At 42.4% G+C, this 12,889-nt stretch overlaps 1 protein-coding gene across 6 annotated transcripts in view; it reads left to right on the plus strand.

Annotated features, from left to right (window-relative positions):
- The first annotated feature begins 1,903 nt into the window (after positions 1-1,903).
- Positions 1,904-12,889, plus strand: part of LOC144731629 (E3 SUMO-protein ligase PIAS1-like) — a 29,029-nt gene continuing 18,043 nt past the window's right edge. For all 6 annotated transcript variants that reach the window (XM_078612827.1, XM_078612828.1, XM_078612829.1 and 3 more), the window contains exon 1: positions 1,904-2,018. In XM_078612827.1, coding sequence (XP_078468953.1) covers positions 1,995-2,018 — 24 coding nt within the window. In that variant the 5' untranslated portion in view covers positions 1,904-1,994. The remainder of the gene's footprint in view (positions 2,019-12,889) is intronic.

The following is a 12,889-nucleotide window of genomic DNA, read 5'->3' on the forward strand; positions in this document are numbered from 1 at the left end:
ACTTCTCCAAGACAGAGGTTCTCTGCAAGCCATCTGGCTACCATGAGAGATTCGTTCATGAGGCGATCCACATATACAAACACAGAGACAATTTCAACCGAGAAGATGGATTCTGGCTCAGCAATCATTGGAAGGATGTAATAAACCATTTCGGATCTTAACTGATTGTGTTCACGTTTACGGTGACTTTCAGACCGCGTTCCACTCACTGGCATTGACTATATATCTTGTATTCTCCGCAGGGAATGGATTCTTTGCTCCGCTGCAAATTTCCAATCACTACTCTCCCATTGACATATTTCGTTGCTTCCTCTTAGTATCTTTCACGCGACGGTCAATGGTACAGTGTATAGCGGATTGTATAATAATAAAAAGTATTAAATTGTAATGTGTAATACAATGTACAAAGTAATATATAGTATCGTAATTGTATAGTGAATATACAGTAGTGTGATATACATTAGGGTGGGTAGAATAATACATAGTGTAATATTACAATGTATAAGGTATAGGGTGGTGTATATAATTTAATGTTGGGTTTGTCTATGGTCGTATATAGTACGGTGTAGACTCGTGTGATGTAAGAGAATAAAGTTTAGCTGGAAGCATATTATATTTTTGCGACATAGAATTGTAATGTATTACTTACTGTTAGTAGCTCAGCTTATTGGAGAGTATATTTAGTATACTGATGATACTATGTAGTTTATACTTTAGTTGTTTACGTGGTGTTTTAGTTACTGCAGCTACATACTATTAACACTCCTTCCCTTTATTAATGTTACCCCTATCCCCTCCCTTTGATGCTGTTAATCCTGCATAATGCACGGGCATAATGACTTTAAACCCCCCGCCAAACCTCCAACGCATTTCACAAGGAGTACTAATCGCATATCTGCATTTTCCATAAATATGCTAAATTCCTCTTGATATGCAAATTATTTTGTCAAGGCCCCCTTCCCCCCTCCATCCCAGCTTAAATAGTCGCTCCAAGCCTGGAGTGTGTCATTCAGACTCTGTCTTCTCGACAGACCTGTTCTTCACCTGAGGACGGCTGCTTGCGTTGTGGCCGAAACGTCGTGAAAATTATTTTATTATGTTTTATTTGTATTATTTTATTATTTCCATTCTATGTGACTTTACCGAAAGAACCAAGAAGATGAATCCCTGCAGTCACGAAAGCTTTAAATCGAAACTGCACAAAAATGTTATGGACGGTCATTTTGGTGTCACCCCCTCTGATGGTGTCACCCGGTGTGGTCTGCCCCCCCCCATCCCCCGCACCCCCCCCACCCCCCGCACCCCCCTAGTGATGCCACTGGTGAGTGGTAAAGGTCTGGTGAGATTGGTGAGGGGTCAGGTGAGTTTGGTGAGCGGTAAGGGGCCGTCCATAAATGACGTCACGCACCTAGGGGGGGGGGTCAGACATTTGTGACGATGTGTGACGAGGTGGGGTTTGAGAAATCTGACGTCACATCAAATGCGCAACTTTAAATAAATATAGACAACACGTTCTACTGAATAAATGTTTTCTCCTACAACATCAGAGTGCAGCGCCACATTAAATACGCACTACAATGACAATAGTTTAAATCGATTTGAAGCATGTTTTATTTTGGGGGGGGGGGGGGCAGAGCTTTGTGACGTTATATTTGAGGGGGGGTCTGACTTTTTGTGACGAAGGGGGGGGGTGTCAAAAATCGTCCAAAATCGCGTGACATCATTTATGGACGGCCCCTAAAGGTCTGGTGAGGGGTCAGGTGAGTTTGATGAGTGGAAAGGTCTGTTGAGATTGGTAAGGGGCGAGGCGTGTCTGGCGAGTGGTAAAGGTCAAGTGAGTTTGGTGATTGGTGAGAGTCGGGCTTAATTCCCCGCCCCTCACTCCAACGACGGAGGGAAAAACTCCCTTTGCTCTGGCAAGGCCGGTTGGCGGCGCGCGATTGGTGGAGGCGCGCGTCACGTGGTGCGAGATCGAGGGCGGAGGAGGGAAGAAGATGGCCGACACGGCGGAGCTCAAGGTACCGTCGGCGTCTCCTCGGCGCCGCGAAACCCCTCCTGGAGCCCCCCCCCCACCCCGGGCGTGTCGCGTTATCCTCGCGGACTCCTTGTCTTGTTTTCATCTCTCCGAGACGCGCGCGACAAAGAGAAAAAAAAGCAATGTTTGGCGGCTCTGTCGCTGTGAGGCAGCAGGTGTTGGCCGAGGCCTCGCTCTTGTCGCTGTGTGGAAGGAGCAGGCTGTGCCGGGCCGAGTAGGCCGCGAACCTGCGTTTTAATTTTTTTTTTAGCGCGGCGAAGAGTTAAAACTTGCCGATTTGTTAACTTGCTGAGGTGACAACACTGCGGGTGGTGGTGATGGCAAACGCGGTTCATGGTGGTGCTGTATAATCTGGGCCCTATTATAGCCCAGCCGGCCGTCCAACCGTGTCAGTGGGCTGTCGTCTTGTCCGATTAGTCCATGGGCCCAGACCAAAAAGAAAATCACTTATTGGTACCACCTGAGGTGGCAAAGTCTCGTAATTATTTTTGTAATCCTCCATGTGTTTGGACATATTCTGATAAGATAACCTTTGCGGAGTGGCAGCTTAGTTGTAGCTACCATGACTTTTATACCCGATGAGAGGCGTCCGGAACGATGAAATGGGCATTACTGAAAAACTACCTAGACCAGGGGTCCTCAAACTTTTTAAACAGGGGGCCAGTTCACTGTCCCTCAGACCGTTGGAGGGCCGGACTATAGTTAAAAAAAACTATGAACAAATTCCTATGCACACTGCATATATCTTATTTTGAAGTGAAGAAACAAAACGGGAACAAATACAATATTTAAAATGAAGAACAAGTAAAGTTAAATCAACAAACTTGCCAGTATTTCAATGGGAACTGTGGGCCTTCTTTTGGCTAATGAGATGGTCAATGTCCGGTTCCATATTTGTCACTGCTAGTCGTAACAAGTGATGCAAGTGTGCATCCGTTAGTCTAGATCTGGTTGGAGATTTCAAATGTTTCATTCTGGAAAAAGTCTGTTCATAGACATAAGTGCTGCCAAAGATGGTTGCCATTTTGAGTGCATGGTTCCTGAGATGAGGATATGTCTCAGAGGGGAGAGATGCATAGAAATTATGAAGGCTACTTGACTTGAATGCGTCTTTCAGAGTCACAATTCTGCAGTTCAGCCAGTTCCATTTGGTAAATTGTATCCACATTTTCAATGTCAATAGAAAATGGGTTACGGAAAAGCTGTATGTCCTGTTCATGGAGATGAAGCTCTTTAAATCTAAATTGGAACTCCTTTTGCAAGTTTTCCAGTGAATCCACACATGTTTTGTTTGGGAATGCAACCAATGGTTTTTCCGCTAACAGATTTTGAGTTGTGGGGAGATGGCAGAAGTTTTCCTCCTTCACTTGTTTGATGAGGAGGCCTAATTTTACTTCAAATGCGTTGACATGTGATTGCATATCACAGATGAGCTTCCCCTTTCCTTGAAGTTGCACATTGAAACTGTTGAGTAGCTCTTACATCTGTCAGAAAGGCAAGGTGCCATTTCCATTCTGCATCATTGAGCTCTGGTACTTCTTTGTTTTTTGAAAGCAGAAAAGCTGTAATCTGTGGAAGTAAGTCATAGAAACGTTTCAAAACTCTCCCTCGACTCAGCCAACGGACTTCTGTGTGGTACAGAACATCTTCATAGTCAACATTTAGCTCAGACAGAACTTTCTGAAATTGTTTGTGGTTTAGTGCATGAGCTCTAATGAATTTAACACAAGATACCACAATTTTCATAACAGTCCCACTTCAGTGATTTACTACACAGCGCTTGTTGGTGGATGAGGCAGTGTATGGCTATTGGATGAGAATGGTTATGTTTGTCCATCTCTTGGTTAATGCGAGCAATTACTCCTTTCTTAGACCCCACCATGCTAGGAGCACCATCAGTTGTCACACTGGCTAGTTTAGCCCAGTTCAGCTCCAAACCATTCACAGTTTGGCAAACCTTTTCATAGATATTCTCTCCTGTAGTTGTTCCTTTGATGCTTTGCAGTGCAGCAAGCTCTTCTGTGACTTCGAAATAGTCATTCGTCCCACGAATAAAAATTAGAAGTTGTGCAGAATCACGAACATCATTGCTTTCGTCGAGTGCCAAGGAAAAATAGGAAAGTTTTTTTGTGGAGTTTTGCAAATGCTGATGCAAATTGTCTCCCATTTCTTCAATCCTCCGTGTAATTGTAGGTCCTGAAAGACTCACTGTACTAAATAAATCGGCCTTCTCTGGACACATCTCTTTGGCAACAGAAAGAAGGCATTCTTTAACAAATTCTCCCTCCACGAATGGTCTGCCAGTGCACGCTATTAGCTTGGCAACTTGAAAACTTGCTCGCAGTGATGAAATATTTAGCTGCTTCTGCTTCACAAAAGTATTTTGCTGAGTTAATGTATTTTTCAGTTTTAATATTTTATATTTTCTCACTTCTCCGACCAAACAATCATATTTATCTTTATGTTGAGTTTCATAGTGTCGACGTAAATTGTATTCTTTGAACACAGACACTATATTCTGGCATATCAGACACACAGCTCTTTCCTTGTACTGCATGAAAAAGTAATCATAAGTCCACTGTTCTTTGAATATCCTACACTCCGAGTCAATTTTTCTCTTTCTTGACATCATTGTTTCCTAGGGAGTAAAAATTGCTATTAGTAAAATACCAATATATATACAGTGCTACAAAAACAATATAACAACAATAACTTTGCCCACACAGAGACATACAGACTGCACTGCCCATCAATGCAGTCTGATTGGGGGAACTCCGCTTTTACCCCAGGCTCACACTAGTGCGGGTGCCATTAAAAAGTTAATTACACCTGCAGTTTTGTTCACAGATCGCAGTGCGATCTGCGAACTCGCATAGGAATCTGATCGTATGGGGGAGAAGACCCATGCGATCCGATTCCACTGCAGGAAAAAAGAAGGCACATGTGCCTTTTTTCTTCCGAATCTAATGCAAGTTCAGCCATACAAGCATATGGCTGAACTCGCACTGCTCAGATATCGCAACAGTATGAACCGGGGCTTACACAACATACAACATATAACCTCATGCAACTGAATAGCAATCAGAATATAAATGCACTTACTGTCATTTAAATTGGGTTTCCTACTCCTCGGCTGTCTGTCACTGACCAGCACGGGAAAACAGCAGGCAGCCCCTCCAGAGATCACTCTGTTATTACCCCTCTATCATTTACTCAGCGATGCGTGTGCTGGGGATCTACATCCCCAGCACACAGGAATATCACTGGGAGTGGAGCCGAGGGGCAAGTGAGGGAGCTGAGGGAGGGAGAGCCAGTCAAGCGCAGCCAGGGGAGGGCTGGCAGCCTTAGGCCTGGGGGGCAAGTCCAGTCAATTGGCCCATTGAACCATTCACCAGCGCAGCCCAATGAGTGCCCACCGCCGCAGCTCAATCAGTGCTCACTGCCGCAGCTCAATCAGTTCTCACCAGCGCAGTCAAATCAGTGCTCGCCACCGCAGCCCAATCAGTGCCCACCACCGCAGTCCAATGAGTGCTCACCAGCGCAGCCCAATTAGTGCTCACCAGCGCAGCCCAATTAGTGCTCACCAGCGCAGCCCAATTAGTGACCATGGGCCGGATAAATGTCCTTGTCGGGCCGCATGTGGCCTGCGAGCCGTAGTTTGAGGACCCCTGACCTAGACAAAAGCTAGTTCGGTCACAAACTGCTCTTTATTGGTTTAAATACACAATGTAAAACACAGGATAATAAGAATACCATAGTGAGGTAAGGAACTACTTGAATATTATAAACATTGACATTCGCATATACTTAGTCAATGATACATGTAATCCCATATATCTTTAGTGATGGGTATATGTGAAGAAGGTTACATTATTGTTATCAAGCTCTGTGTGTACAAGGGTAACCAAGTCCAGAATCACCACACTGCATCATGTATACTACGACTACTAGAATCACCACCCTGTGTCATTCATCAAACTGCTCGTCTATCTCGTCATCTGACTCCCCGAATTCAAAGTCAGATTCTGGTGTGGGTGGGGAGCGCATCCAGTAAATGGCCAGCTTGCTATCATCGTCTGTCCATCCATATTCAGTAGGGCTTGGAACCACAGGGTTAGCCTACAGACAGCACTTTCAGATTGCTGCCTGATAGTTGGCTCGTTGAACATGTATGAAGAGACAGTCTCTACATGGTGGCAGCTGGCTGGACTCGACTTCTCCCCTTTTGGTGCAGAATAGCTGGTAGCGCAGTTTGTTGACCTCACCAGTGCTGCTATGAGCAACATACATGTGTAAGGTGAACTGCTCAGTTTTATGGAACAGCTCATCACCTACATTCCATGACTGCCCCAGTCGACTAAAAGTCTCTTGGCAGGAAGTGTCTCACCATCTTCAGGGCATTCAGCTTTCCTCGACCGGCGAATGCATTGACAGTGTCGCAGCCTGTGAAGGCGTGTCAGCCAATTAGGCTGTCACAGATGCTGTCTCCAAGTGACATTGCCAGTTTTCTGATATCGACAAACCGTGCGCGGTTCTATGTCCCACACTTCTGGTAGATAGGACATGTGATGTCCTGGAAGCCAAGACAAAGCACCATGACATCGGTGTCATCAGCCATGATGATAACTGCCTTTGAGCCTACATTTGCTGCATGCAATGCACGCAGGAGCAGATGGGTGTCAGCATCTTCATGTGTGGAGTGCAGCTCTGTTACTTCCTCACACTCATCTTCTGTCAACTTGTAGCAGGTTTCCTCAGGTCATGTACAACACCTTGCCATGCAGCATCTCTTTGTATCGTGGGAGTTTGCACTCTTCCACTAGAAACTTAATGAGACTGGTCTTGTTGGAGGGACTGCACAGGAATTTTCTCTATTGCTGAACGTGGTGTCCCCCTGCAAGGTTCTTGTACTGGAGAGTGGTGTCTGCTCCCTGGTTCAGTCGTTCAGCATCTTTGATCGAAGTCTGTCAGTAGACATCAAAAACAACATCAATCCTCTCACTCTGTGCCCCCTCGTGGAGGACCTGGGTCAAGGCTGACTCTGCCGCCTGTGCAAAGGTTTTGTTGTTGCAATTCATTTTTTGGGCCAGGCTCATCCCAACAATGATGGAAGTAGATGGGGTTGGGATGTCTTCGGCAGGAGACACATTATTTTCAAGCTCTCTGGCAAGTGCAGCATTGTTTGTTTTTCGTAGGGACCCATCAGCATTTGCCATTGCCCATGGCAGTGGGCCCAGTGGGTGGGCAAGGACATCCTTCATATTCACCTTCCTGCTTTCAGCCACCAGGATCATGTGGCTTTGGCTATAACATCTTGAGCACCGACACTTTTCAGGGTCTGCAGCTCCCTTTTGAGAGACTGATTTTCTTTGGAAAGTTCCCTCATGGACAGGTTATCTGGATAGAGGAGTTTTCCTTTCCCACCAGGGTAGATGTGCAAGGCTCCAGCAAACGCATTCTCCAGCATTTGCCTTATGTCAGGCATGTCCAAACTCCGGCCCGCGGGCCAATCACGGCCCGCGGTCAGAGTTCATACAGCCCGCAGCTTCGGTCTTATAATGTGTTATTTATGGCTCGCTAGCTCTGTCAGAATAAATAAATCATTACACTTTAAAGATGTTATTCCTCTTTCTGCCACACGGTCGCAGCACCATTCTAATGCTCTCTGGCTGAATGCGCTGAATGTTAATCTTCAAGGGAAAGATGCAGTGGTGAGTCAGCTATATGCTCACAACAAGGCCTTTGGAACCAAACTGCAACTTTTCCAAAGACACTTGTCCCAAACAGAGCCCTGCACCGCGCACTTCCCAGCTTTAAAAGAGGTCATTGACAGTTTCTCACAGGACAACATCGGTGCGCAAATGAAGAGTTATGCAACAGCTATCGCATTTCTTTCTGTGTAATTTAACAAACGCTTTCGGGACTTTGCAGTTATTGAAAAGGACATGTTGCTTTTCTCTTCTCCCATCTCAGTGGACCCTGATGATGCTCCTCCACAGCTGCATCTGGAGCTCATTGAGCTGCAGTTTGACGATGAGTGCCGCGGGAAACACCAGCAGTGTTCTCTTGTTGACTTTTACCGGCAGCTGGACAAAAGCAGGTTTACAGAAATGCGGTCATTCGCTAAGAAAATGCTGATGTTATTCGGCTCTACATATTTGTGTGAGCAAACATTCTCAGTCATGAACTTAAATAAGAAACGATTTCGGTCAAGGATGAGTGACTCCAAATTGCGTGGCATTTTATGCATCTCAACCACTGCCCTCAAGCCTGACCTGGTCTCTTTACTGAAATCTAGATCTCAGTATCACCCTTCTCATTAGTGTCAGAAAGTTATCTGTTCCTTGATCAATCTGAAATTGAGTGTTTTTAACGGTAACATCTGTCACTATTAACAGTGAAAAGCCTAAAGCACACTAATGCACTTGGACTTATAGCACTTGTTTTTATTAAACTCTTGAATAAGATTTGGTTATAACTGTTGATGTTATGTATCTGTAGATGTGACACAAACTCTTGCTTTCTGAAAGATCTTGTAAAAGACAAAATTAACTTGTTTTAAAGTTTAATGATAACAGACCACTTTGCATTACTTATAACTCATGTTTAAAATGTTCATGAGGCAAATTCATTTAACTCATGGAAATTTAAGGTATTCTATACAGTTTGTTTAATGTTATCTGACTGAATGAAAGGCAGAATTGTGTATTTAGAGTTGTTCACGTCTGCCTGAGCGGCTTATATATGGTTTCATTGTCATTTGAAAAATAAAGGTAATTGTGACCATGATAATTGTTTTATAACGGTGTGTTTTCACGTAACTTTTGTGGTAAAAATGTCGGAAGGAGCTATTGGCCCCCGGGCATCTGCACTTGATCAAATTTGGCCCTCTTTGCAAAAAGTTTGGACACCCCTGCCTTATGTGCTTCTTGGTTGATTCCTTGACTTGGACAATGCCTCGGGAGTTCATTGAAGCAACCAGTCTAGAAGTGAGATCAGTCATTGTCATCACTTGATTGCCAAACAGCTCCATCCTGATCAACAGGAACAGCTATTGTATGACTGATTCACAGCAGCTTCGTACTGGGCTGCAGCATCATTATCTTCATTGCTGGCAACCTCTTCTTTGGAAACCCCTCTCTTTGGGGTACAGTCTATAGCATGACCTGTGGTAGTGCCCTTCAGCTGCTACAAGGTCTATACTCACAATGGCAAGGATTCTGCTGTCCGTTGTATTTGTGGATACACTGCTGATCTTTGCATCAGCTCTCAGTTCTCGACACTGTACCAGTACTTCTCTCGTATTCTTTCCCTTGGCATATTTGTTGGTTTTCTGACAAAATATGCACTCTGCGTCATAAGTTCTAGACATACTTGGGGCATGTCGAGCTGTTCTCTTCGATTATTTCTCTTCAGCAGAGCCACTGCCACTTTTGCTTTTCTTTTGCAAGGATGTCATCAAGAACTTTCTTCATAGTGAAGATACTGCGACACTTTCTGTGGTAGTAAATATCTGGAATCTGTCCCTCAGGAATGTCTTTTGCCAATTCCAAAACTGGTGCATGATTTCATATCTGAGCTGCCCTGAGCAGAGTTCTCCAGGAGTCAACACTTTGTGGTGACATCAGCTTATCTGTATCATCAGAACAGTGGAAGATGCCCTCCAACCATTGATAGTGGGTTGTTACCTGCTTGTTCAGTGGTGGCCATATTCAGTCAGTTTTCACCTGCACCATACTGTACAATCAGAAATCATTACTTTGATGCAAAAAATGAATTAATCTGTCAGTACTTTGGTTACACATTGACGGCAGCAGAGAGTTACAACCCAAAAGCAAAACTAACATTGATGAAGGGTAAAATTAATCTTAACTAATCTTTACTAAATTAAGGGGAGGTACTACAGGCGAATAGCCAAAAATAATTCCTGTCCTTTTATCAGAATGAGAAAAAATTGCCAGATGAATATACACAAAAACATAATTATTTTTTTGTATTGTGACTTTCCCCCCATTAATTTATGCATATTATGTGTAATCTCATTAAATATGCACAAATTTACATATTAGGTAAAAACACGATATTGACTTAGTAGATTAAGTCAGAACTTTTGTTTTTTTTTAACGTGATCAATAACTAATTGCTTGGTATCTACAGACGCTTTTGTCAAAATATTATTCTTTCAGTTAATTATGTTAAAATACACTTGACACGTGTAAAAAACAATATTTTCGCCAATTTTTTTAGATGATACCACATAAAATGAAAATGACAAAAGATATAAAAAATCCCTCTTAACATTTATAGCTATTCCAAGTAGGAAGTAGTATGTATAATTATGTGGCTTTACCTATTATGACACATGAGTTTTCAAACTCGGCATGCATTAAGTCATTTTAAGAAAATGAAAAATTCCAGTTCTGGCATTATGATGGTAGTCGCAATAAGATTTTAGAGTTATACTTGTGTTCTTCCGCTTTTTCCCATGACAGCAAAGTAAATAGCCATATATGACTAAGATAGATATCTGCTCCAGAGTACAAGCTTTTCAATGATATGCAATTCAACTAGGTTATTTCTTAAAATGCGGAGACAAATCGCGATGAAAGATGCTAAAAAACTATAAAAAAATTATAAAATATAAATAGTTAGTTTTTATGATTTTACAAAGATATTGGTAATAATTGTGTGCATGTTATCAAAGTTTACAATTTATAGAAGCAAAATATAAAAATATATAAAAATTTACAAACTAAACATTTTATATTTTTGCCTATAGTATGTGGCCTTAACTAATAATCTTAACAGATACATTAACAATACATTGAGGGTAAAGTTAGCAATTTAGATATCTTTACTGAACAGAAATAATACAGAACCACCAGTACTTGCCTCACCTGCCAGTAAATGATCACCATCTCAAACAAGCTGCTAGAAACAGAAGGAAAACAGATAGTGCCAATCTATTCCAGATTTAACTAAATCACTGAAATTGAAGAACAAGCGTGAATAAATGCAAGAATATGTATGAAATATATGCCTTGGGGCCAAACATCCATTTTGGAAATTATTGTCTTAATTAACAGCAGAGGTGTTGGAATGTTTTATTTGTAACGTCCGGGCAAATAGGCACGTGTTTGCGATAGGTGCAAAAACAGGTTTCCTGCGAGAAAATTTTTATAGCTGCTCATTTGGAAAGGTTATGTATTATTTTACTTCTGGTAGTGTAACAAATAAAATGGCACCATTGAAGTTTTGCCACCTTAGGTGGTACCGATATCTGGTCTGGCCCAAGGACTAAATGTCTAAGGGGAGAATTGAAACGGGATATATTTAAGCAACGAAACAGGAGGATTTCTCCACAAATCTGGCTGGCCGCCTGATGATGCTAGTTGTTATTACTGGCGAAACGTCATCCTCAGATTGTAAATGTGGATTTGCTCTCAAACACCGTTGTACTGTACTAGTAACGAATTGGCAGGTTCTGTTCACGTGACAAACCTTATTAATTGGCTGTGTCGGGTGGTGGCGGGTTTAACGACACATTTATATTTATGTGATCTAACCCAAAAATCCTATATTATGGAGGAAATTCGGTACATACTGCGCTCTTTTAAGACATCTAGTGCACGTCTTCCAGCTGTCAGTGCGTGTCTTAAAATGTATTATATGTTGATAAGGCATGGCTTTGAGATGCTTTATAAATGCAATTTATATTGTATGGTAGGTATATATTGTTTCTGTGCACTGGTGTTTGCACTGGTCATATGGAATCGTGCTCGGTGAGAACTCTTGAAATGTATGTGTGCTGTGTATGTGCACCTTTTATACGGTATCTATATCCTGTGTGTATGTACTGTTTATATGGTATGTGTGCTGTGTAAGTGTACTCTAATAATGTTGTTGCCTATCGATGTGCTGTGGATGTGGAGTTTTAAAATGGTGTGTACTGTACGGGAAAACCTTAACCAACGTGGTTTTATTTTTTTTACTTAACTTTCGTGACTGCACGAATTCATATTTTTTGGTTCTTTCGGTAAAGTCACGTAGATAGAAAAATAATAATAAAAAGAAAGTAAATAAAAAGAAAAAATATTAATAACCATTGCTACAGTCTACATTATAGACTGCCAGTACACTCACCAAGCTTAATAACCAGGCCAGTCTACATTATAGCCTGCCAGTACACTCAGATTAAGAACCAGGCTACAGTCTACATTAGTGTTTTTTTTCTATCTACGTGACTTTACCGAAATAACCAAAGAATATCAACGTGGTTTTATCAAACGCGTGTTTCGGCTCGGCAATGTTTGACGCTGATAAGATTCTCATCTGCGCACCGTCAGTTGTGAATTAATAGATTGTGAGTGATTTATTTACCGTTTATGGTTTTTGTGTGCTAATGTAACATATTCAACAAACCAATGCAGAAGATCCCTGGTTTTGATCTTTCACGAAGCTCATGGTCCACGCTAAACCGCATACGCACAAATCATGGCAGATATGGTTACCGATGCACAAATAGAAAATAAAAACTCTCCCGTGTAAGTGTACACTCTGGTCATCCAGATCAGACCATACAACATATAACGACGCAATGCCCAATCCACGCATACAAAGGAGTCATGACAGCAATGATACACTCTGCTGCACTTGACGCGATTATCTGGCTTGACCATTTGAATATTAAATGGTAGTTGTTGCATCTTCATCAGCAGCCACACGACAAAAGAAGATACTTGACACGCACATGGGCAACAACGCACATTATCAACACTGCCGCACGCATCGAGCCAGGCTGAGCTATCCGGACAGACGCCAAACTCGGGCGTTGATTGGTTTATCGAGATATGG

The sequence above is a fragment of the Lampetra planeri genome, chromosome 39 (assembly GCF_965212315.1).
Source record: "Lampetra planeri chromosome 39, kcLamPlan1.2.h2, whole genome shotgun sequence".
Lineage (NCBI taxonomy): Eukaryota > Metazoa > Chordata > Hyperoartia > Petromyzontiformes > Petromyzontidae > Lampetra > Lampetra planeri.